Source organism: Ascaphus truei, chromosome 9, assembly GCF_040206685.1.
Source record: "Ascaphus truei isolate aAscTru1 chromosome 9, aAscTru1.hap1, whole genome shotgun sequence".
NCBI classification, from domain to species: Eukaryota; Metazoa; Chordata; class Amphibia; order Anura; family Ascaphidae; genus Ascaphus; species Ascaphus truei.
In genome coordinates, this window is record NC_134491.1 from 63,205,099 (window position 1) to 63,232,659 (window position 27,561).

Sequence of the window (27,561 nt, forward strand, 5' to 3'; positions counted from 1 at the left end):
CTATTGCTTTTGAATGGGTAAAAAGCCCTGTTAGCCTCTTTTGGCTAATACAGTATGGCTATTGGCTATTAGTCTAATGGGGGGAGGAGGTGGTGAGGGGAGGTGGTAGGTTTATTTGGGGATGGTCAATAGATAGCCATAAAAAGTTAAGGGTCAAAATCTTAAAATAAACTCTTTTGCTCCTCAGCTTTCTGATAAGGAACACCTGTGGAGACTGAAACCAGGGTTTTTTGGGGTTGGTGCACCCTTCCCCCCTGGATCTATACATTTTTATATTATATTAATTTATGTATGTCCCTGATTTGGTATGTACAACACCCCACCCCAAAAAAATTCCTGCGGTCCTGGGAACGCATACTAAATAACGAAAAGAAATGACTAATTACAAATATATTGTGAGAATTCCCAGAGAACAAGGAAATATTTACTGAAAAAGTAATGGCATCCCACCTTCAAGAAAGCTTAGTAATGTGTATATTTTATGAACTTTGTATATTGTTGGTATACACCTAGAAATCGAATGGTTAATCATTTCATTTCCATAATTTGTGCAGTTACGTTGCATATTTGGTAGACAAGGGCAGAAAAACACAATATGCAACTTTTAGCAGAATTTTACTCAAGTGCTTGCTATCTAAATTAAACCAACAAGATGGTTAAATAAAATGCTAATATTTTGCCTCTTCTTCACTCTCTGTTTTTTGTATTAATTGCCACTGTAGTTTTTAGATCAACCAATAAGACTGTCTTTGGCTATACTGAGGATATCTGGTGCCATCTAGTGAGCAGGTTAATTTTTTTTTTTTTACTTAAAGAATATATTATTTTCTAAAATAACAAGGGCAGAAAGCTAGGGTGACCAAACATTCCAGGTTAACCAGGACAGCCTCTGATTTGCCGCACATGTCCCAACAATCACGTTTAAAATCTTTAAAATGTCCTGGTTTTCTAGGCAGAGGAGGTGGCAGGGCGGTTATCATCAGGGCCGGGGCCAGTATCAGCAGGAACGAAGCTGCTCTGCAATAATGGAACACGCAGCTACAGATTCAGCCATAGAGGGCGCCTGTGAGCATGGCTGTTCCTCCTTGCAGCCCCTCATAGAACTGGTTCCTGTAGGACAGTGTGTGTATGGAAGGTTGTGTGTGTTTATATGGTGGTCAGTCTTTGTGTATGTAACGGTGTTTCCCCCACCCAATCACAGATATGGGCCATTACATGGTGTGTGGTGCATGTACCGGCTGGCAACAGGAGGGCTGAGTCGTCCGCCAATGGTAGTGGGGACACAGGAACAGGCTTCTAGGGTTCCTACCCCATATATCTCCTTAGCAGTGCAGCGCCTCCATCTGCCGTGGACTCCAGGAACTGAAGGTGAACTTCCATGGTAGAACTAATTACTTCTCCCCCCGTAAGGTCACGCACCAGGCAGGAGGTACATTGAAAAACAGGACCGGTTTATTACTACACTCTGCAGTAACAGTTACACGGCAGTCTTCTGCCAGATACAGTCTGTCAGCTCAGCTCTCACTGAAGATGATCCCTGGGCCGTCGCTACAGGCCAAGGGCACCCGCAGCCATCCTAGCTCTTCCTCGCCTCCCTAGCAGAGGCAGTCTCTGCCTCACTCTCCCCAGAGGGAAGAGCAAATGGGAAGGCTCCCATCTAAGGCTCCTAGTTGTGTGACCTGCCTTCCACAGAGGGGAAGGAACAACTCAACTACTAACTTTAGGGCGGTCCTGCCCTTAAGTACAGCCAGAAGGCGGGCACCCCATTGTCCCAGCTACAACAGGATGTACCACCCCCTGCTGTCACTCAAGGGCAGTACCAAAGGTGAGGGGGAAAACTCCATAGCAACTACTGGAAACCTGATAGTACCAGAGTTTACTGCCAGCCCATTGGGTAGAATAGTAGCCATGGGGTACCCTGCTACATGTATGTTGTGCGAGTCTGTGCTTGTCAGTGGCTGTATGTCTGTCGGTGTGAGTGTTTGTGACGGTGAACGGGTACCCAGGCCAGTAAATAAAGGTATTTGGCCCGGCTGGTTGCCCCTGAGCCATAATGGGGAATTGTGATTATCAGCTCTGCAACCCAATCATGGCAGAAACACTGTGTTTTGTGATAAAACTGTATATGTATGTCTTATTATTCCAGGAGTGTTAAGCAGCTGACATTTCCCTGCTTCAGCACAGACCAGAATAGTGTGAACACTGTTCGGGTAAAATCAGGAACTATCATGTCACGCAATTATTATAGACATATAAAAAATGGATTAATTAAAGTCTAGAAAAAATGGAAGGATTAGAAAAAACCTCCAAATAGTAGAGCTCCAGAGACAAATGAAACAAACAGCAATCACTTGTTAAAGTATTATCATGTCAAATCCACGGTAATCCATCCAATAAATGATCCCATTAAAGCTTATGTGTGGGGTGTAAATCAGCAATGAATGGGTTAATCAGGAAAGACCATAAGCCCGCCTGACTCCCGACTATCTAGATAAAAAATACCCTAGAGCTGGATCCATGAATAAAAGATAACGTTGCAGTACTCACTGAACTTGATTGAAGAAATCTGGGTGGGCGTGCACTGGCTCAGCAATGAATGCAGGTAAGGAGAGATTCCAGCCAAGGAAAGAAGCGCCGTGCACTGCCGCCGTGATATTGCCGAGAAACAAGAAAGATGAATTAAAGTCCCCTTATTTTAATTGTACCACCATGTTAGGCATATAGGGGATTTTCATCTAACATGCCAGATACAGAGTGGCTACTCCAATCTTCAAAGGCAGTCCAGGATATGGGAGTGTTAAACCTTTTGTTAGCAACAGCTTCAAAGGCGATCCAGGATATGGAGGTGTTAAACCTTTTATTAGCAAGGAGCAGAATTTCAAAGCCACCCTGGCATATATCTGCTCTTCCCAGACTGAGCAGCACCAGGTAGAGGGGATGGCCTCATATGCTAAGCGGCTAGGGTGCAAAGTTGGCACATGCCCAGAGCAGACTGAGAACCCCCTCTGCCAGGTTTGCAAAGTAGTGACAAGTCCGTGATAGGGTTAAGGAATTATTCCCACGGAGTAGATTGGCTGCATGGGTTAAGTATAGACCTGTTTAGTGCATGAAAAACCCTGCAGCCCATGGGGAAGGAGTTCCATCTAAGTTCCATCATGTAATAAGATTTGTCATGCAGTGAAAGATCCATCCTATAACCAGACTTAACAGCGTAACTAGTAAGTGTATTTTGCGTTGTAATTGTAAATCAAGCTGTGTACAGTATGTTCATTCTGTATATAAATTACAATTTATTTTATCTCTTGCTTTGCTCAATCAAAGGATCCGTGTATTTTGGTGTTAAAAGCATTGGTCTCCCGTGACAGTGTTGTGCATGTCAGGATCTGTGTGAGTGTTGTGCATGTCAGGATCTGTGTGTGTGTGACAAGTCTGTGTCTGCATGTGAGTATTTTTAGTTTTAGTAAATGTGTCTGCGGGTCAGGGTGTATTTCTAGGAAACACTTTGCATGTGTATACAGAAAGTGTGTGGTTCTGTATTTGTATGTGGTTGACGTATTAGATGTGTGCTTGTGTTTATGGTACCTACATACGATACAACTGACGTTATTTCATTTATTACTGTGTGATAATGGGTGCAATAATGTTGGCTACACTTGTATGCAGTGGGTATGTGTGGTGGCCACTGGCTCCCCAATAACAGGGCTGATAGGATGCACTTGTGTCCCCCCCCCCTCCCTCCCCCACCCCCAAGTAAAAATCCACCAGCTAGCCCCAGGGGAGGGGGAGAAGGAAGAGAGAATGCGTGGATAAGGGTAGGGGGGCGATGGGGATAAGGGGGAGAGGAAAATAGGAGTCAGAAAAATGGCAAGGGGAAGAGAGAATGAGGGGTAGAGAGCGAGAATGGGAGGGAGAGAAAGAATGGGGGTAAAGGGAAGGAAGAGCGAGAATCTGGAAGGAAGGGAGAAAGAGAATGGGGAGGGAAGGGAGGAGATAGAATGGGGAGGATAGAGAATGGGGGTGAGAGAATGGGGGAGAGAGGGAATGGAGGGGGGGAGGGAGAGAAAGAAAAGGGGAATGGGGGAGAGAGAGAATGGAAGGTGAAGGGGGAGAGAGAAAATGGGGAGATAGAATGGGGGGAATAAGGGGAAATGAAAATGGGGGAGGAAGGAGGAGAGAGAGAATAGGGGGAGAGAGAGAATGGGGGAGAGAGAAAATGGGGGAGGGAGAAAGATAATGGGGGAATGGGAGAGAGAGAATGGGGATAAGGGGGATGGGAGAGAATGTGGGGAGGGCAAGAGCGAATGTGGGAGGAAGGGAGAGAGAGATTGGGGGAAAGGGGAGGGGCAGATTGTGGGGAGTGGGGGAGAGAATGGGGGAATGGGATGTGAGAGTGAGAATAGGGAGATGGGAGAGAGAGAATTGGGGGAAGGTAAGGTAGAGATAGAATGGAGGGAAGGGAGAGAGAGAATAAATAATACCGTATAAATGGGGATGCTATTAGACAAATATAATTATAATATTTACTTTTAAGTGATGTAATTTGTTGTATAAATAATTTTTTAATGTATCACAATTTTTTTTTTTTTAAATCTGGTCACCCTAAAGAAAGCATCAGTTATTTTTTCCACAGAAAGTATTTAAACTAACAAATTTGGGGCCTTTTTTAACTGGCATCTTGAAAAATGTTTGACTAAGGTAAGGAATATTAGCAAAAATCAAATCAGTGCCAGCATACAATTGGGGGAGGAATTGAGATACTGTACGAACATATATCAGATGTTAAAAAATTCAGCATCAGGTCAGTCATTCCTTTAATGTACTGTATTTTCCACTTTAATTCACACTCTCCTACTAATGATCTTCATGAAATATTAGAAACATGTTTCCCCTATTTGGCGTACATGCAAGCAAAATAATTTTTTGGCAGCTGTGCGTCATGATTCACTACACAAGAGCTTTATACATACAGATGTAGCAGCTGGCACGTTGTAGCGAGACACATAATGTGTCAGCGGAAGCAGACACCATTGTCTTTCCATTAGCTGCATGTGAGAAGGGGGTGGAGCTAACACATTATTGCAATTGCTGGCGTGGGAAAGTGGATGTAAAACCACCAGCTTGCGTCTGTAGCCCACATACAGATCTAGAAATCGTTATTGCTCCATGCTGGTGCATTGCAGCAGAACACACAACCAGCGGGACCAGTCACCATTGCAAGTGCATTAGATGCATCGATGCATATGCTGGCACGTGCCAGTGGGTGCAATAATCCCTGTTACATCTGTATGTCCCATATAAACAGATAAAACAAATACATAATATAATGCAGGATTTAAGCCCATCCTTAGAACCATCCTGACTTTGGATTGCATATTGTCCATGAAAGCTTTATTTGCCTCATTAACACTAGAACTAATTTATATAACTTTCCAGAGATATTCACTGCTATATGCTACCAACTGACTCCAGGTTGTGGTATGATAATGTCCCAGCCCTGGCTTTGTATTCCTATTTGCTGGACATTGGACAACTTTGTGATGATAAAATGAGATCTGTGGAAAGACCACCCTGGGTCTCCATCACTTAGGAGATGTGTCCTCTGCTTTTTTGGGGATCAGAAATAGAGCTTTAAGACAAAAGTATCACTAAACCAATGAGAGTGTGTTAAACAGAGATAAATACATTTGATTTCTAGGGAGTGGTAGACTTTATCTCAGTGCTGTGGAGGATAGAGGGGAAGGAATGTACAAGCCAAAAAGGTATGTATGGTGAATTGCTAATTAACACCTCCTCACCCTCGCCAAAAACAAATACCTGTGCTGTGTTGCAGAACACATGGGCTATAACTAAGGTTTCAACCAGTGAAGACTTAGAAATCCCATAATTTGTATGCAGTTGTTGATTATGAAGCTTCTTCATATACTTACTGGGAAAATACATCAAGCTTTGGTGTTTACAAATTCCAGATGGTGGCTTTAACAATAGAGAAGCCAACAACATGCTGCGTCCTATGTAGAACCCCAAAATAATAAAAGGGTTAACATGTTTCTATGGGATGCACCAATCTATGTGCTTTCACTTCCATCCGTATAAAAAAAAGACCATAAAATAGCACATTTTAGTTGAGTTAACTATAGTAAATGTGACCCAAAATTACCACCTACAGTACCATAAAAAAAAACAATAAAGGCAACCCCAGAGGAGTCAAGAACAGTCCCTTGGATGCTGCACTCGCTACTATGGAAGTAATAATAATAATACAAATTGTGTCCATTTTGTGTTCCTTTGAGAGTTATCGCCCCTGTGTTTCTTAGTATGTTTGCACTGTTAATAATTAATGTGAAGGATACAAACGAATTGATATCCATGGGATTTACATATGATACAAAAGGCAGGGGGATGACAAGCATCTTGTTAGGATGAAGACTTTATTAATTGCTAAGGTTTAATTAACCCCTTGTGGGATGACATCAGGGAAATAATCATTATAAATACAAGGAGAATTCGACAACTAACAGTCCAACCACATCGTGGGACACAGAATATAGAGGTAAGAATTATATACGATGATCTCCAGTCTTGAGCAAAGGAGCCAAGGGAAAGGATTCTATTTAATGTCAGGTCCTTTAGTACCCAGGATAGAGTTAACAGGCATGTATCATGCAATGACAGGAAACCCTAAAGATGTCACTATACAATGGCAGGTACAGGTGAACGGAAAAAATCACAGCCCATGATCCCACTGTAGTCTACATACGTCTGTACTACTTTTTAGAGGCAACATTTGTCTTTGATATAAGTAGAGCAAAATGCATGGATGCTGACAGGCAGATGTTCAGAATGGCTCCCGTGGCATCAATTTAACAGCAAGAATTGAATTTTGAAGTTCTGTTCATACAGTATGCAACTTTCTGCAGTGTCTTAGAAAGTTTGATGTTTCGGAGACTCGTAGCAGCGGTATTTGATTCTGTGAGTTATGTGAGAAATAGTGCAATGTCTTTAATCTCCAAAAGCAGGTAAAAAAGATCTGTGACCGAGGTGAAGGCCAAAGAGTGAGATGCACTGTATCAATGCAATGAAAAGTGTGCTTTATTTGTTAGTCAACTTTCTTACATCCGACACAGATTATAAAGCTAGGAGGTTTTTGCCACTTCAGACACAGTAGATTATTTCCCACAAATAAAGGGGAAATATGGAACATTGTAGATGCAGAAATTGATGCATTCCCTTATAATAATATGTGAACCATGTAACGCCTCCTATTGTTCCACTCCAAACTGTAGCATGATGCACACAGGGCAAGTGCTGTGAAAAAAAGATGTACAGTAGTTTGAAAATATTTCTCTTTGCTCTAGTTTTGCGCTAAAATTGCTATTGCTAATCTAACCAAAAATCTCCTTTTTGACAAACAGGTTTTACTTCCTCTGCAAATTACAAGATACAATGTTTTTCATTGCAGGTGCCTAAGAATCTGACCATCATGGATATTCATCTTCTCTTAAAAGCCATTTTCTTTTTCTTTTTGGCTGTGATGGGGATACCTGGCAACATCTTAATTCTTCTGAAACTCGCCTATGCCAGGGCAAAAGAGAAGAAACTACTACCCACCAATGTCATTCTGATGGCCTTGGCCTCAGTGAATCTTCTTGTGGTTCTCTCCCGGGTTATCCCCCAAGCTCTAAATGCAATAGGAGTGAAAAATCTACTGGATGACGATAAATGCAAACTTTTCCTCTTCACCTTCAGAGTGAGTAGGGCTATGTCTATTTGTCTCACCAGTTTGCATAGCTGTCACCAGTGCATCCGACTCGCCCCAGCCACTAGTCTGTGGATTTATCTGAAGCAAAGGGTGACCCAGAATCTATTAGTCATCGCCATAATAATACTCTTAAGTATCAACTCCTGTCTGTGTTCTAGCTTCCCCCTCTATGCCCATGCCAAGAAGAATTCGACAACCTCCCCATATACGCTGCACTTGGTGTACTGCAATACCGACTTTTTGACATATATCTCCTACATTGTCAATGGGACAATTTACACAGTCAGGGATTTCCTGTTTGTGGGTCTGATGATTCTGACAAGTAGTTACATTGTGTATGTGTTACTACGACATATGAAAAACATAAAAGGCCTGCGAAGATCAGACAGAGACAAAGTCAAATTAGTTGAGTACAAAGCTTCCAGAGCTGTTATCTTGCTAGTAGCCCAGTATGTGATGTTTTTTAGCCTTGATAACTCCATGTGGGTCTATACCCTGACGCTGTCCAATGTTAGTGCAAATCTAAATGATGCCCGCATAGGATTAGCTTGCTCTTTCTCAGCATTGAGTCCTGTAGTCATCATCGCTACCAACCCCAAACTGCAGTGGAAGGGGACATTTGTACTTACAAGGCAACGCTTAATACAGACTGACCAGGAAGAATCAGAAAAAAAGCAGCAGGTGAACTGTATAAGCAGATAGATGTGATGAGGAAGAGACAAGTATATTTGGAAATTATTTGTTCGCTGTAACTAATACATATACAGACTTCGGTATGCATGAGTGGCGGGTAGAATAAAACAATGTGAAGGCACTTCAAAAAGTGTAAAGAAGAAAAGGAAAGAAGAAAAGACCACCACCAATATGAGAGTACTTATGAATAAATGTATATTTTATTGATCACAGTATAAAACATTCACTAAATATCCTATCACATAAGGGAGACACCAAAGTCTCCATCCATATATACAGTACTAGCTACAGTACCTACTAGTATTCAAAAATAACATGGCAAAAAATGGTCACTGATGCTTCACCAAGAAAGGTCTCCTCTATTGTTAAGCAATACTGTAGGTCAACATAATATATTACACGAAAAAGCTATACATCTATAAAAATATGCAAAATGTAGATTGTTCTGAATTTAGTGTCCACCGTATTGCAAATATTGTTGCAACAGCGCAAACCCCTTCAGTTAAACTTTTGGGTAGCAATCGGTGTCTCCGTTCACAGCGTGTGCAGCTTTTCTAGTAGAGGTGCTTTACTCCTCTAAACAGGAGTGCGCAAACTGGGGGGGCGTGAGATTTTTTTGGGGGGCGCGGCGCGAGGCCTCTGTACTCTTCAGCGTGAGGCCTCTGTAACTCACTTACCTGAATTGAGCTGGCTTCGGGCCATGCGTCGCTATAGGAAGGCGGCGTCAAATGATGCCGCATTAAAGTTAAAGGGGGGCGCGCCATGCTCTAACTCATCTTACACTGCGCCTCCCCTCCTTACATCTCATTTATGATCCCTGCTCAGCTTCAAATGTCTGCTCAGGACATTGTAATTTGTGCCGCATGCATTGGAATCTACCACTTCCATCTGTGAGAAACTTCTCATTCCCATTCATGTTTGCCAAGGTCTCCTTTCCATCCTGTTCAAATTTGAAAAATAAATATTTTATAGAGGAATAATCTCAATAAACCTCAGAGTGCACTCATGAATGACCTTTTATTTATATTCAAAGTGTCAATAAATCTCAAAATGGCAAAATCAGCCCACATACAAATACACATAATAAAATCACTGCTACTGTGTCAATCATCCATGTATTACCCTGATTAAAATATCCCCTGACCCTGAAATAAATATATACAGGTGATCAATACAGGATGGAATAAAGTGCAAGTATAGACAACAGAATAAATCATAGCATCACAACAATATTAAGGTTGTAAACCAAAAAGGGGACAATGTTTCCTCCATAAGTAAATAACAGAGTACCTTAGCAATATATTGTCGATATAATGCTTAAGTAACTGCACACAGTGTGTCTAGCTGGTTAAGCCTGTATTAAAGCCACATAAGCACTTATTCTTGAAACAGGTTTCCCCCAACCCTCTGGGACATTACGCTATTACAGGGTGTCATGTGCTGGGTACCTACTGGTTCACAGAAGCCATGAGGTTCCACGATGGTGTTGGGGAAGACAGGACAGGCTTTTGGGGTGATACCTGGTTCTCTCGCAATTTTCCATCTCTTGCAAGCTCCAGGAGTGCTGGAGGCAATCCCTGCAGGAGAACCCTTTGATACTCCCCCTGATTGATTGCAGACTCAGACAGGAGTATATTATAAACAGGAACATTTTATTCTTCCTACAGCAATGAATACAGCTTTTAACTGATTCAACTCTATTGTCCCTCCTGGAATCAACCCCAGGCAAGGGCCCAAAAGTCTAACCTAGCTCTTCCCCTACTCCCTGTTGGAGTTGGAGGTATAGTCCCACTCCACTCCCCTAAGGGAGGGGATGGAAGGTGGTCAGAGCCCTGTACACATGCTTAATGGAACTCACTCTCAGGGGAGAGAACACTGACTAAATGTAGTGGTGCAGCCCCTTAAGTACCCAGGAAGAGGGTCTAAGGTCTGAGCCCAGGATTGGACAGAACAGAGGATTTAGTCCTGCCCCACCTGTCACACAAGGAAGCTGCTTACTGCAGGGGAAACCCCGGATTGGGCCTAATACTGCCTGCACTGGTACCAGGGCTTATGTGTTAGGGAGTGCAGATTAGTAGCCAAAAAGAATACCTAGCTACTCTCATCATATAATCATGAATATGGGATTACCACCCTATGGGAGGATAATCAGCAGGGAACAACAAAACAGTAGAATGTCACCATTTTTAGGGATGGACACAACCCAGTAAAAACTGCATGACAAGTGCATAGCCATCTTCTAGTGCAGTCCATTCTTCTTACGTCCGATGAACATCAGATGGATCATCAAGGACTAGAGTGGGATGAATATACGTTTGCTCCTCTATGAAGTCAGTAGCACATAATCAGCGCGTGATTCACCCCAGTGTGTTTCCTCTGGTGTGGTGTGAAACACGCGCTACATTGGGTGCTACTGACTGCATGGAGGAGCAAACTTATTTTTGTCCCACTCTGGTCTTTGGTGATGTTCATTGGACTTTAGGACAGACTTCATTTGAAGATGATTCTTCACTTGCCATGCAGCTTTCACTGGACAATGTTGATCCCTAGAGATGGTGATATTCTACCTTTTTGTTTTTTCCCTGCTGATTCTTCTCCCATATGGTGGTGACTAAACCTATGATCATAGAATAAAAAAACTGAGAGCGCAGCAAAAAAGTGGGGAACGGGAGTCCAATGAAAAAATAACAAAAAACTTTATTGAAACATACGAAGTAAGGATTGGAAAGTTGATTCACGGAAGTCCAAAAAATGCACCAAAAGCTCACCAAGTGAAGGGCTAAAAAAGTTTAATAAAGACTACATAAAATGAAAATGGGGATACGCAAAAAAAACTAATACATACCAAGCCTACGCGTTTCAGGCACCTTAGTGCCCTTTCTCAAGGGGGATAATGGGGACTGAGTAAGTATCTGGTATATATAGCCCCTCCTGTTCTATTAACACACAGCTGGAAAGGATTGGTATTAAGTTGATTGGTTAAACTTATATGTCTGGGGATGCACCATGATGAGTGATAAATATTCAAGGCAACATATCAATTATAAATATATCAACACATAATCATAAATAAACATTATGAAGAAATAATCTTAGGTATGAATATTATCCTTATAGTGCAATCCTATAACATAATAATGAGATATGGTATATTCCATTTTAACAAAAAGGAAGGAAATGAGGGGGTTAATGAGTGGAAAGAGGAAAGGTATCGTGACAAGGGATAAGTTAATTGTAAATGTCAAATAACAAAGAGCAATCATAGCAATCATGAAATAAGCTTACTGTCTAAAGACAACTAATCATGTAGTTATAAGAACTTGCAACAGAATTGCCTAGAGATATTAATAAATACAATAGACAAACGCTGTACAGAAGAACAGATGTGAACATAAATAAACATAATATGGTTTATCTGAGGTCATGAACATATTATAGAAAATATTTGAGGTCCCACTCTGTATTCAATCCTTTAGGGATTAGTGTATCAAGAGTGAAAATCCAGTGGGCCTCTCTGCGGTAAAGTGTATTGATTCTATCACCGCCCCTGTAATGTATGGGTATTTGTTCAATTGCTATACATCTAAAGTTTGTTAAGGTACCATCTTGACAGATATTAAAATGTTTAGATACGGGGTGTATTTCATCTTTTTTAAGTATTAATCGCATATGCTCGAGTATTCTCAGTTTAAACATGCGCGTTGTTAAACCTATGTATTTTTTATGGCAACCACAAATCAGCATATAGATCACAAACTCTGTTCTGCAATTTATGAACATTGGGATATTGTAAGATCTCGTATTGTCTATGTTAGTAAAGATAGTAGATTTTGTGACATATTTGCAAATTTTACAGCGTCCACATGCAAAGCATCCTTTTAGACTTGGAAAAAATTCTTTTTTTGTAGTGGATATATTCTTTTGAATTACACTGGGGGCTACGATGTTGCCTATAGTTTGTGATCTCTGAAAGACAAATCTAGGTTTAGTGGTGGTATTGAAACATAACCTAATTAAAAAGAGAAACCTCTAATGGATAGGGTTAATACCGACGCCTCTGCGTGATGCACGCGTGTCTATTGGGCTAGTAGCGCCGAACATTGAGGTTCATTCCTCTATCTGCTACCAAACCTATGATCATGGTTATATGATAAGAATAAGTGCTTATATGTATTGTATTGTATGTCTTTATTTATATAGCGCCAAAAGTGTACTCAGCGCTTATATGTGACTTTAATAGACCAGCTAGAAACATTGTATACAGTTTTTTAGGCATAACAGTATATCTAAAGTATATAATGTAGATACAGTACTCTGCTATTTACTTATGAAGGCAATATTGTTCCCTTTTGGTTTGTAACTCTTTATATTGTTTTGCTGCTATGATTTATTCTGTCTATACTTGCACCTTAGTTCATCCTGTACTGATCACCTGTACGGTATATATTTCTTTCCGGGTCAAGGGATATAGGAGTCAAGGTAATTAGTGGATGGTTGACACAGTATCAGTGATTCTATTGTGTGTATTTGTATGTGGGCTGATTTTGCCATTGTGAGATTTATTGACACTTTTTGAAACATTGAATATAAATGAAAAATCTTTCATTAGTGCATTGTCAATGAGGTTTATTTTTCTATTTTTGTCAATATTTGTGTGCAATCGTTTGACACCATACTTATTTGAATAGCATATGTAAATGTAATCAATCTTGAGCTAGCACACCAACACTGTTTTTAGTGAAGCATCTGGAGCACAGCACACTGAAATACTTGAGTCACATTCATTTACTCCTACATTCTATGAATGTATTACCATATCAATGGACTCGATCAGTTGATGTGCTTACATGGTTGTCCTTTCTCTGTAATATATTGGTATGCCCTGAATGTACTGTAAATGTATTGGTGTCCACAATAAACTGTAAAGTTACTGTATCTGTACACAACTGTTAAGCTATAAAATATATCTGTTTAAGTTTGCATCAGAGAGTTAAACCGAACCAGCTCTGACTAACTGACAGCATGGGCTTTTTTGTAAGCTAAGCAGAGATGGGCAAATTTTGATCCGTGGAATAATCTAAAAAAAAAAAAAAGTCCAATTTAGGGATCCATGTCAAAATGGAATTGAAGCAAAATGTGACACTGTGTGCTCATTTGCAAGTCATTTCCCAGAATCCCTTGCTGCAGCGAAAGCACTGTATCCTAAGCGATAATGCTGAAAACAGGGTTTCAGACCTGTCTGAAACATGTGAATGCGCTCACAAGATATTTGCTATATGAGAGAGACAAAGGAGGTTATGCACAAAGCAGTGTTAAGTGTTTTTAAGTGAGATAAATGCTTTTTGGCGCAATTTATGGGGCATTTTTTTTAGCAATGATTGTGTTTTGATGATGAAAAGCCTTTTAAGCGCGATACTGCAGTGTTATCACTGCTTTGTGAATCGCGCTGCATGCAATATCGAGAAATAAAGGCATTTATCTCACTTAAAAACCTTATCACTGCTTTGTGCATAACCCCCAAAGACTTTAAAATGTAATAAATGTCTCCAGTTGTGTATATATATATATATATGTTGTGCTACAAACTCTCACATTTCCACACCCACCCACACCATTTATATCCCTCTCACTCCACACACACCTTGTGTAGAGCACTGTTTATACTGTGGGCTCTCCATTCATTTTTATTCACACTGATACACATACACAATCTTTCTTCACTTGCTTTCAGTTACCCTTTGACACCTCTAGCCATAAAACACATCCACACCGGGGGAAGGAGAAGCACAGATAACATTCCAAGAGACACTGTTTTTAAGTTATCCTTGCTTCATTCATTGTAACATCGCCGGAAGAAGAGATCAGTGTATCTCGAAAGCTCGCACAAATAAAAGCATTTCGTTAGCCACAGAACGGTATCATCTATTTATTTTTTGATTATTGAAGCTCGGCTAACTCGGTACTGATACCTCTACATATATATATATATATATATATATATATATATACACAGTTTATATATATATATATTTATATATATGCAAAAAAACAATAGAAAAACAGGCGCACTCCTAGTGCAATAAAATATAAAAAGTTTTTATAGGACTGTACAATAAAAATGTTTTACTCACAAACAGAGTAAAATTTAAAGCATGTATGAGATATACTCAATCGCCTGAGAGCTGCAGAGGGTCCACGCCAAAACGTCCGCTTGGTGCCACCTCTGGTGTGTCCGTTGATATAGCAATATGTATTGGTGGTTCAGGAACCGGATGATGTCTCTGTCTCTGTCTCTCTCGCTCTCTCTCTCTCTCTCTCTCGCTCCGCCCAGCGATCGCAGAGGTGAGGGCGGTCAGGTCCCAGCTCGGGGGTTGCCGGGGACGCGTACGTTACAGGGATCCCGGCGCTCTCGGAGGGCGGGGAGGGCGCCGCCATTGCGCATTAGCTTGCGCATGCGCAGGGATGGCCCAGAATCAGGAGAGCCCCAGATAGCTCGCGCATGTGCAGGGAGGCCTCGAGAGCTAGGGAGAAGTTACGCGAAGGTAGGGGCAGTACAGGAGAGGTTGCGGCGGCCATTGGGGATTCGCGCAGGCGCAGGGAAGGCGCGCACGCGGCCCCAATGTAATTGCAGCCTCTACGGGACTACAACTCCCATGAGGCTAAGGGCCAAGCACGTCATGTGCCTCATAGGAAGAAGGGGGTAAGATGGTCCGTGGTTCACAGCAACTTCAGCAGCCAACGCATGGATGTCTAAAAAAACTTTATTGATCGCTAGCAGCAAACATCAGGCAACCACTCTAACATGTTTCGTCCAGGCTATGGACTTTTTCAAAGAGACTCTTTGAAAAAGTCCATAGCCTGGACGAAACATGTTAGAGTGGTTGCCTGATGTTTGCTGCTAGCGATCAATAAAGTTTTTTTAGACATCCATGCGTTGGCTGCTGAAGTTGCTGTGAACCACGGACCATCTTACCCCCTTCTTCCTGTGTCATCATTTCCGGCGGAGCACGCTGACGCCAGCTACACCAGAGGAGGAAGCCGCTGCAGAATTCCCTGCACCAACAGGGACGGCTTTTTCGTGAGTACTCCTAACCTCCACGCGGTATTTCAGGGAGATTATTGAGGCGGTTAGTGCCGGGCTGTGATTTACTTGGGGGCGCCCCTTAGGGAGGTGTCCCCCTGTACCTCTATCCGGCTTACTATTACCCAACTCCCTGTTTTCAATACCGGAGGCTTATTGTTTCATTAATCATTGCTGGGTCTCTCTTCAATCAAGTTGCCATAAAGTGTGTGCACTACCTGTTAGCAGCCTCGGTATACTGGGTAATTCCATATTCTCTGTGCCTCATAGGAGCCAATAGGGCTGCAGGATTGCACTGGACCAGAAAGGATACATTTCGCGTCCTTAGTGAGTGTGTGCTGTCTTGTCAGGGTCACGGCTGTCAGTGCCGTGAGGTCTGACAGGCAGACACAGTGTTGTGCAGCACGTTGGCTGCACGCATCCAGTGGGTCACAGCTTGTTGCTGCAGGCGCTGGGATCAGTTAAGTAATAGTTAGGACTGGGAAGAGTTAGGGGAGTGGGGCAGGTTATTAACCCCTGTAGGCCCCTAGGAGTTTCCGCCTAAGCCATCAAGGTTGCTGTGCTGTAGGGACGGCCTATAGTACAGTATTGTCCTTGTAGTTATAGGAGTCAGTTAGGGACTCAGCGGGCGCTGCCCTCCGTGCATTGAGGTGGGCGCAGTTCATCGTTGCGGCTGCAGCAGTCCTCCGGGTGGGATCGTCCTGGAGGTGGTTCCGTTGTTCTTCGGTCGCCGGATCCTTTGCGAAGCCAGTTGGAGATCTGAGCACGGGAGTGCTCGGGCAGGTACTTTATGTCAACAAGTGCACCAACGGGCCCTTAATTTAATAGTGACTGCGCAGTCACCCACATCATCTCAAAGAGTGCGGGACATTGGGTGGGAACTACTGGACACTGGGTGGGATCACCTGGTGTTGGGGAAAGGTTCTGCGTGACGCCGTAATCAGTGTTGCCTCTGGGGAGGGACACCTGTTATATTCAGTGTGATAATATATGTGTTCTTATGTTCCAAAGTAAAAGGTATTTGGTTATCTCGCATATCGTGTATATGGTTATTGTATTTGTCCTGCGAGGAACTACTCCCACTCTGGTGGGAGCCATCGCAGGTGGAGGCGCTGCACCGAGTAAGTGGTTACTCAAAATATCATAGTTGCCCCAGGTTCCCCGTGGCGGAAGCTCAGCCCTCCTGTGAGCCAACAGGTAACGCACCACACACCTGGTAACACTATATGTTTCTCCGTACCCACAGTATAATCTGCGCTTATGTATACATATGCTGCAGTGAAAGTGCTCTGTGCTAGTTGTAATGGTGAAAGGTGGGGTTGCAGATCTGTCTAAGGCTGCGTCTATAGAGATGGGAGCAGTGCTGAACTGCGCTGACGCCAACAGGCACGATCGGGAGGCGGGGGAGTCTGAGGGAGGCGGGGCAGTGACGTCGCTGGGCCAATCGCCCGCGACGCATCGACGTCAACGTCACGGCGCCGTGATGTTGATGCAGCTTCTCATTGAGGATGCCGGGGCTCAGCGCGGAGCGTCCGCACGGCTCAGCGTGGCTTGTCCTTCTATGGACGTGGTCTAAGACATGCAAATTAACATACAGTAATATTTCCTTTTGCTATATGCTTTGCTGTGGAGGGTTTTTGTCACTTTTTTTACCCACCATAACTTGTATGGTAAGACCTATCCCTTGCTTCATTTTTTGAATAGCCAGTATAACCAACCCCACACTGAAGAGACCAATTAAGGTCGAAACAGTCTGCGGGTGGGTTTACTGGCTATGCATCTTAACCATGGCTGTGCTCAAAGCTGTGACCATGCAGCAAGCTTAAGCCTATAGGGGACCCATGTGGAATGGTTTTGAAGCAAAAGTTGGCACTGTGTTGCCATTTGCATGTCATTTCCCAGTGGAAATGCTGTGTGCTGAGTGATAATGGTGATAATGGTGAGAGGCGGGGTTGCAGACCTGTCTAAGACATGCAAATGAGCATACAATAATATTTCCATTTGCTACTGTATATGCTTTGCTGTGGAGGGTTTTTGTCACTTTTTTTACCCACCATAATTTAACTACTGTAAGTGTGTGTGTGTGTGTATATATATATATATATATATATATATATATATATATATATATATATCCCCTGAAACATCCCTTCAAATAAATTAGGGAGACATGCATGGGTCCTGAAAAAGAGCAAGCCTGAGGTAACTTGCTGGGAGACATGTTAATGGATATGCATAAATCTCATCCCACACTTCCTAAAAGGGTTTGCAACCCAACTATATAGAGTTGAGAAGCCTGAGGCCCTAACCTAGTAACTAGATTGGTGTCAGACCCAACAAAGCTAGAACCCACAACCACTGCTTTTTTATCCAGCAGCTCTAGCAGTGTGAGCAAAACAAGCTGATAGCAGTGCACACAGACTACAAAGTATACCTCTCATTGATATCTATTTTGTTTATTGTAACCTTGAAAGAACTTCAAGCACAAAGTAATATGTACTGAGGGCTATGACTTTTAAGGCCAGGTGAAATTAAATAAAAGATGAACAGAATATATGCTACCTCACTCTAATGGGTGTCACCTCCTCTGCTCTAAGGATTACACAGTTATAACTGCGGTTCGAAAAGTAAACACTATTATTACAGTATTTGTGGACAAATATTCTTGGTACTATCAGGATGTTATACATTTTCATCTTATTAGACCAAATCTGTGTAATATCGTTTATATAGATTGCACAGGGGGATTTGGCTAAAACAATCTGTGGAATGCCGGGAAACGGATTTGGACTATTCCGCCTATCCCTAGAGCTGGTAATTCATATATTGTCCAATGTGTTGCCAGCTAAGAATTCTGCATCCATTCAATCAGAGGCTGTCATGCCTCCAATGTTACCTATAATAATAACTTAATAACTTAATTTCATATAAAGCTTTTCTCCATATGGGACTTAAAGCACTTCACAATTACAGTATACTGTAGTGCACTATAAGATGCACATAGGAATTTTACAGACACAGTCCCTAAATACATTTAATAATACATATAAATCTCCCCCACCCCCAAACACATATAAAACACCCCCAAATACATATAAAAACACCCCAAATACATATTTAAAAAAAACTAAAATACATATAAAAAAGCCCCACCCGCAAATAAATATTAAAAAACACTCCCCAAATACATATAAATCCACCCCAATACATATAAAAACACACACACCCAAATACATATAAACCCCCCTGCCCACACCAAAAATACATATAAAAAAATCACCCAAATACATATAAAAAACACCCCTTGAATAATATAAACTCCCCACATGCCCCAAATTCATATTTGGAAATAAACACCCCCATAATACATATAAAATAAACTACCCCAAATACATACAGTAAAAAAAATCCCACCCCCCAAATACATATAAACCCCTTAACCCCAAATAAATATAACCCTCCTCCCAAAATACATATGAAGAAAAACAAACACAAATAAACCTCCTCCACCCCCAAAAAACATTAAAAAAAACACCCCCAAAAACATACAGTACAGTATAAAAAAATCCCCACCCCCAAATACATATAAACCCCTTAACCCCAAATAAATATAAATAAACACCCCAAAATACATATAAAACCATCCCCATCCCCAAATAAATATAAAAAACCTCCCCCAAATACATATAAATCTCCCCCACCCCCAAACACATATAAAACACCCTCAAATACATATAAAAACACCCCAAATACATATTTAAAAAAAACTAAAATACATATAAAAAAGCCCCACCCTCAAATAAATATAAAAAAACACTCCCCAAATATATATTAATCCATCCCCAAATACATATAAAAAACACCCCCTGAATAATATAAAATCCCACACCTCCCTAATACACATTCGAAAAAAAACACCCCCATAATACATACAGTATACATAATACATATAAAAAACAGACGCCCAAATACATACAGTAAAATATATCTCCACCCCAAATACTGTACATATAAAAGAGCCCTACCCCAAATACATTTAACCCGACCCCCAAATACCTAAAAAAAAAACACCCCCAAATACATATAAAAAGCCCCAGCCTCAAATAAATATTAAAAAACACCTCCCAAATAAATATGAAAAAACACCCCCAAATACATATAAACCTCCCCCACCCCAAATACATTAAAAAAAACACCCCCAAATACATACAGTACAGTATAAAAAATCCCCACCCCCAAATACATATAAACCCCTTAACCCCAAATAAATATCAATAAACACCCCCAAATAATATAAAACCACCCCCATCTCCAAATACATATAAAAACCCTTCCCCAAATACTTATAAATCTCCCCACCCCCAAACACATATAAAACAACCCCAAATACATATAAAAACACCCCAAATACATATAAAAACACTCCAAATACATATTTAAAAAAAACTAAAATACATATAAAAAAGCCCCACCCTCAAATAAATATAAAAAAACACTCCCCAAATACATATAAATCCACCCCCAAATACATATAAAAAAACACCCCCTGAATAATATAAACTCCCACACCTCCCTAATACACATTGGAAAAAACACCCCCATAATACATACAGTATACATAATACATATAAAAAAACAGACCCCCAAATACATACAGTAAAAAAAGTCTCCACCCCCAAATACTGTACATATAAAAAAGCCCTACCCCAAATACATATAACCCCCACCCACAAATAAATATAAAAAAACACTCCCCAAATATATACAAAAACTCCCCCATCACCAAATACATTTAAAAAATCCACCCCAAATGCATACTGTATAAAAAAACACAACAAATACATACAGTACAGTATTAAAAAAAAACCACCCCAACTACATATAAAAAAGCTCCACCCCAAAAATATATAAACCCCTCCAAATACATATAAAACCACCCCCATCTCCAACTACATATAAAAATAACACCGCCCAAATACATATAAACCTCCCCCACCCCTAATTACATATAAAAAAAACAACCCTAAAATACATATAAGACCCCCAAATACATATAAAAAAACAAATACATATAAAAAAAAAACACCCCCAAATAGATATAAAAAAACACCCCCAAATACAAGCAGTATAAAAAAATCCCCACCCCACCAAATACCTATTAAAAAAGCCCCACCCTCAAATAAATATTAAAAAAACACCTCCAAATACAAAATCCACCCCATTCCCAAATAATATAACCTCCCCCCAATACATAAAAGAAACCTCACCCCTCAAATACATTAAAAAAACATCCCCAAATACATACAGTACAGTATTAAAAAATCCCCACCCCCAACTACTTATAAAAAGAGCCCCACCCCCAAATACATATAAACTCCTTACTCCCATATAAATATAACAAAATACCCCCAAAATACATATAAAATCACCTCACCCCCAAATACATATACAATACACCCCCAAAATACATATAAACCTCCCCACCCCCAGATACATATAAAAATCAACCCCCAAATACATATAAAAACACCCCCAAATACATACAGTACAGTATTAAAAAATCCCCACCCCAACTACTTATAAAAAGAGCCCCACCCCCAAATACATATAAACCCCTTACTCCCATATAAATATAACAAAATACCCCCCAAATACATATAAAATTACCCCACCCCCAAATACATATACAATACACCCCCAAAATACATATAAACCTCCCCACCCCCAGATACATATAAAAATCAACCCCCAAATACATATAAAAACACCCCCAAATACATACAGTATAAAAAAAATCCACCCTCCAAATACATATTAAAAAAGCCCCACCCTCAAATCCATATAAAAAAACATCCCCCAAATACATACAGTATAAAAATATAAACACCCCCCAAATTTATATGAACCCCCAAATACATATAAAAAAACACCCCCAAATATATACGTGGGTAGCAGGGGAGGGTGGGTTAACCCGGGAGGGTGGGTTAACCCCTTATTGACTGTAGCAGATACTCACCGCTAAGGTGATTGAGGGGTTAGTGGCCATTTGGTTGTGTTTCTTTATTGTACTGTTGCTGCCCACGGATGGTGATGAGGATGAGGACAGCATTCATCATGGCAGGGATAAGTGCAAGTTTTATTTACTTTATGCTAGCTGATGTTTTATTTTTAAATGGGCAAATGCACATATCTGGATAATAGCAATGTTGCCCATTGCTGTACTGTATGTATTGGGTTGGGGGGATTTATTTGAATGCATTGCACATTTTTGTTCTGCACCCCGGACACCCACAGGGACCACCTGAGGATCCCCTGACACCCATGGAGACTACCTGAGGATCCTCGGACACCCACGGGGACCATCTGAGGACCCCCTCACACTGGGGGGACAACCTGAGGACCACCGGATATCCATGGGGCCCCAGAGACCCCCTCTGACCTCTAGTATCAATAATGTTCAGAAAAAATGCTTTGATGCATCTCTCAATATTTTTAGTACCAGCGTTTAGCTGGTGCTAAAATATTCAGAGATTTTATAGGCAGATAAACTTATCACTGCTTTCTGAATAGATAATACTGACCAAACAAATGAGTTTACCTTTTTTGCCCTATAGGACGATTTGTTTGCCTCTGGCTGTTAATGGGTGTTAAAAAGCTATTATAGCGTGATTAAACCACTTATTACTGCCTTGTGAATAGCCACCAAAGAAGTTGAAGTACCAACGTGCTTGCTCAGCACATAGACATTTTTTTAAATCTTGTTTATATATAGGACTGTGAAATAGCAAGGTTCAGAAGTCATGCCATATTCTTTATTCTTGATAAAGAATACATTATACATCCTCTTAATTATAAGATAAATCTGCTTAATACATATTTCCACTTAAACATGTACAGTACGACCCTGCTTCCTGGCAATCCGCCAATATGGCGGTAGTTTCGTGACTGTAGTCATGTTTCCACGCATGCTCAGAAGGGGGCCGCCAAATCCACGCATGCACAGAATGCTACATTCTGGGACAACGTAGGAGAGAGGAGAGACGGAAAATTTCTAGTGGACATAGTATTTGTGTGCTTTGCACAAAAAAAGCTACTGCATGTTCCACTTTTCAGTGATTTCTGCTTTTCGGCGGGGGCCTGGAACTGAACCTGCCAAATGAGTGGGGCCCTACTGTACAAAAAAACTGAACATATAATCAGCTGTGTGTTTCCTTAATTTGAAGATAACTCGTCTGTGTGTGTGTGTGGCTGTGTATGTGTGGTGCTTTGTGTGTGGCTAGGTGTGTGGTTGGTGGCTGGCTGGCTGTGTGGCTGTGTGTGTGGTGGCTGCCTGGCAGGATGTGTGGCTGGCAGGTTATGGGGCTGGATGACAGGTTATGTGCCTGGCTGGCCATGTTGATGGCTGTGGTGGGTTCCTCTGTACATGCTCTGTATGTGGAGGGCATCTCCGCGCATGAGTTTGCAGTATGCACGTGATTACGTTTGTGCATGTGCACGGCCATGCCTGTTTTTTAATCAGCGCACATGTGCTGAATGTCCCAAAGACTTCTGCGCATGCGCGAGGAGCGTATGTGCGTGGCGATGGTCAATCGTGCGCATGCACACGGGGACGTGTGCTCCTGACGGGCATTCCTGCAAATGCACACAGTGATGGCCATTCATGCGCATGTCTGCAGTCATGGCTGCTCCTGCGTACGGCTGCTACTGCGCATGTTGATGAACTGTCCTATGCATGTGCATTGTCTACCCCTATTGCACATGCCGACAGCAACTCCTGCACAACTCCTGCACATGCGTGGAAGAACATGTGTCCGGCCCCCGAACTACAACTCCCAGCAGGCTACAAAACACAATGATGTCACTTCCACCGACACTTCCGTCTCTATGAAGGAGATTTGTGCCAATAGAAATTTCAGTTGGTGCAGGTGCCAGCAAAGTTTCACTTAAAAAATCCCACACCCCAAATACATATGTTGGGAAGTTGGGTGCAAACGTACAATTTAATCATCATGCCAATTACTTTCAAATTTACAATTAACTTTCTAATTTATATTTACTTCAAGCAGCAAAATTTCCCATTTAAAAAGATAAATACAAATATTACAGAATTGAAGCAAGGCTCTTCAGAGATGAACTGCGTTCATTTTAGCTCAAGGGATCCTCTGCTTCCAGAGATATTTACTTCTGCAGTGGTGCAAGAGGCAAGTAGTACCAACTGTGCACAGTATGTAGCACATCCCATAGACAGCAAATAACATATAAGTACTGTAGGCCCATATTTCCTGATTCAGAGGTTGTCTTATATCATACAGTATAATATCAATGTTTACTAAACATGGCAAAAAAAAGAGGAGAAATAGATATAAAAGACAAGACTCTATTCCAAACATCTTACAAAATAAGTGGTGTGTAAGAAAATACAAAGACATCTCGTGTAACATTGTTGTACTGTATTGTTATTTTTTTATTAATATACTGTACCAGTATTAGGGCATGGTTTAAAATATCAGGCACATTAAGATTTGCTTTGAAATGTGATCAAACACTTAACTCCAGCAATGATGTAGGAACAAATATATATATCACAATAATTGATCAACATAACATTTGTGCTTTTGTATTGGAGTAATGGTTTTGAAAATGCCAAAACCTTGCTTTGATGTTAAATACATTTTCAGAAGATTGCAGCTGAATCACTTGTTTGCCTTTACAAGCATATGATGAAATGACCAACAAGGAACAAACCGTGTTATGCCAAATTATTTAACTCCTCTTTTAAGGAGCAAGACCTAACACAAATTAGCAGACACCGAAACTTTTATTGCTACTCAAAACAACCAATTAATTTTGTAGCCTTCCAGCAAGTAGAGGCATGTTAGAGAGATCTATATCTGTGTGATAAAAACACAGCCATTGCATCACAGAACTCCCAAGCTTTCTTTGGAAATGTGTAATTAAACCCTGGAGTAAACCACACAAGCAGGCTGCTTAATTAGAATACAATTACCAGGAGATAATTATGTGATCTTTGAAAATGGTTTAATTAATGCTCTTACTTAGCACACCTCATTATAGAAATGGCAAGGTAGGAGAGGACGAGACTAGTATTAAGAACAGCGGGGCCTGAGGTATTCTTGGGCAGTGTTCTACATACAGTAGGCAGCTGTGGCCATCAACAGCTATTTCATACAGTATTTCTATTTAGAATCTTAATCCTTTGAATGCCGGAGGGGCTGCAACAGCCCCTCCGGCACAGTGCGGTCAACAGCGGTTATTTGACCTCGCAGCCATTTTCTGGGAACAGAACACAGTCCTCCTCCATTTTCAATACTGGGCAGATCGTCCCCTGTTGTCCATTGGAACACAAGATGTGATTTAAGATCTAAAAAACAAAGCTCTTTGGGCATGATGTGGCACTACATCACAGGGCCCCTGGGAGTGCCAGTCCCCATGTTGTAGTGACTACGCTCTGGAGCACTCAAAGGGTTAAACCAATCCATTCACTTATTCTTGGCAGTGCACTTAGACCAGTGTTAACGAACAATTATGGCTATTTGTTTAGTTGCCGTTTTAGCATTCACACATATGCTTCTTTGTAACATAAATGAGAGACAAGCGCACAGCTTGTGTTATGTTTCAATAAATAAATGCAATAATTACCTTTAATTGTTGCCATAATTATTTTGAGCTAAGCTAATTAATTGGAGAATATTGTACCACTACTGGCGTCTCTGAGGTGGCAGCCAGAAAAAGTGAGGGAAAATCAGGTGTGAACGTTAAATTAATTAACAATTTACTATGTGTGTTTTTTAATTGCTGCAGCAGGACAAAACTGTGACGCTCTAAAAACGCCGCTTTTTCACCATGCAAATACCTTGATGTTGCTAGGAGCGCTACCTGATGCACTGCACGCGAACGCAGAGGCCAGGGCATTAGAAGCAACTTCACAAATCCCGATCGGCGAACACACAAAGGATTTTTCCCTTTTTCCCCTCGTAAATGATTTAAGGGTCTATACAAAGGTGATACAAAATTAATTTGTTGCTAATTTAGTCTGATGAACAAAGAAAAGAAAGAAAGCTCCCTATAGTGTCGCACTAGAGAGCACCCTACACTTAAATTAAAAGTACTATTTATTAATGAATTAATTAAAATATATTTATTGCAGCAAAATATACAATGAGCCAAATTATTAAAACAAATTATAAATGAGGGAGGTGTCTGTGTGCTTATTGTCAAAGACGTCATTGCGGCGCACGTGAGGGTGAGTGTGATGGGGGAGAGAGGACAGAGAGAGTGAGAGAGTGAGAGAGAGAGAGAGAGAGAGAGAGAGAGAGAGAGAGAGAGAGAGAGAGAGAGAGAGAGAGAGAGAGAGTGTGTGTGTGTGTGTGTGTGTGTGTGTGTGTGTGTGTGTGTGTGTGTGTGTGTGTGTGTGTGTGTGTGTGTGTGTGTGTGTGTGTGTGTGTGTGTGTGTGTGTGTGTGTGTGTGTGTGTGTGGCGCCGAGGGGGAAGACAGTGGCAGTTGGGTGACGTCAGAGCCACCAATCTGATTGGCCAGAGGCTGAGGACCAATCAGATTCACCGCAGCTAGCACTAACCTTTCGATTTTATATATTAAGATAATAAACACCCTATGCTTTTGAACAACACTCATAGGGATCCTCTGTGATATACTGACCATTAGTATAGCTTGTGCAATAATGAGTACTATTATACCCCAAAACGGGATGCAGTAACAAAAAATTACTAACAATTCAAACATCCTTTATTCTAATCACCAACATACATTTTCTGACAGCCTAAGAATGTAAACAATACAAAAACAATTTTTCAAGGGTATCCACCAATAACGGAGCTCATAGGCAGTCAGGTGACTCTGTTTATGCACTACACACTCACCCTTACATCAACAATGACGCGCGGTGATGACGTCACGCGACGGACAACCAATGGGTGTTCGGCATCCCCAGTAACTATAGTTACTCATTCAGAGACTTGCAATGTACTGCAGATACATGCGGACCTATCACTGAGGCAGCCTGATGGTCAGGTGATCGGGAATGACCAATCAGAGTCCAGCATTTGCCACCATTATAACTATACCCTAATCATGGACCTATTAGCATTGTAATAGAGTGTCAGATGACCTATAACAGCCAATCAGGGTGGATTAAGATCATGTAACCTACTTTGACGTGTGGTTATGACATAACTCTAGAGGACTCATTGGAGCCTGACACTAATTGGCCAATAGAGCAGCAAATACACATAAATACTCACCAGAAACACTTTGGAACTGCCCCCGATGAAGCCACAATGGTGAAACATATGTTGGGCAGCCCAGGCGCTACTACAAGGTTAGTCGGAGAGGTCTAGTGCTTTCCTCACTGTCAGAGCGTTTCGGAGCCTTCGTCATGGGAAGCACAACCCTCTGACTATCTCCTAATTAGTTTATATTTTGAGTGTTGCACCCACAGAGTGTGGTCTGAGAGGGCTATGTTCATTCTTTTTTAAAGAGCATTTGGCTATCATATGTTATAGCTGTTCACCAGGACAGGCCTATAGGCTCAGCTATTTCTGAGCCTGGTGGTCTGGTATCACTGTGTATGTGTATATAGTGACTGTATTCACAGTACTCCATTTTTCAAGCAAAGCCATTGATACACAGTCCATTATACCCTCTTAACAAACCAACACTCATCTACTTAGGAATAGTTGTTGGACGACCTAGAATTGTATTTAATAGCTACTACCACGGTTAGTATAATCATATAACCGTGGACATAAATAGTAATTAATAGCTATTTCATTATATACACTGACGTCTTTGACAATAAGCACACAGACACCTCCCTCATTTTTAATTTGTTTTAATCATTTGGTTCATTGTCTATTTTGCTGCAAAAAATATATTTTAATTAATTCATTAATAAATAGTACTTTTAATTTAAGTGTAGGGTGCTCTCTAGTGCTCACGGTATATATTCCCAGTCAGCACCACCCTATTATCATTTATTGCATTTCCAGT

At 41.2% G+C, this 27,561-nt stretch overlaps 1 protein-coding gene across 1 annotated transcript; it reads left to right on the forward strand.

Moving 5' to 3' along the window:
* The first annotated feature begins 7,480 nt into the window (after nt 1-7,480).
* On the forward strand, nt 7,481-8,461 carry LOC142503282 (olfactory receptor class A-like protein 1). The gene has a single exon (XM_075615444.1). The coding sequence runs from the start codon at nt 7,481-7,483 to the stop codon at nt 8,459-8,461; it is 981 nt and encodes a 326-aa protein (XP_075471559.1).
* The last annotated feature ends 19,100 nt before the right edge of the window (nt 8,462-27,561 follow it).

Excerpts from the sequence above, each read along its gene's own strand:
- LOC142503282 (XM_075615444.1), top strand. The coding sequence starts at position 7,481 with ATGGATATTCATCTTCTCTTAAAAGCCATTTTCTTTTTCTTTTTGGCT.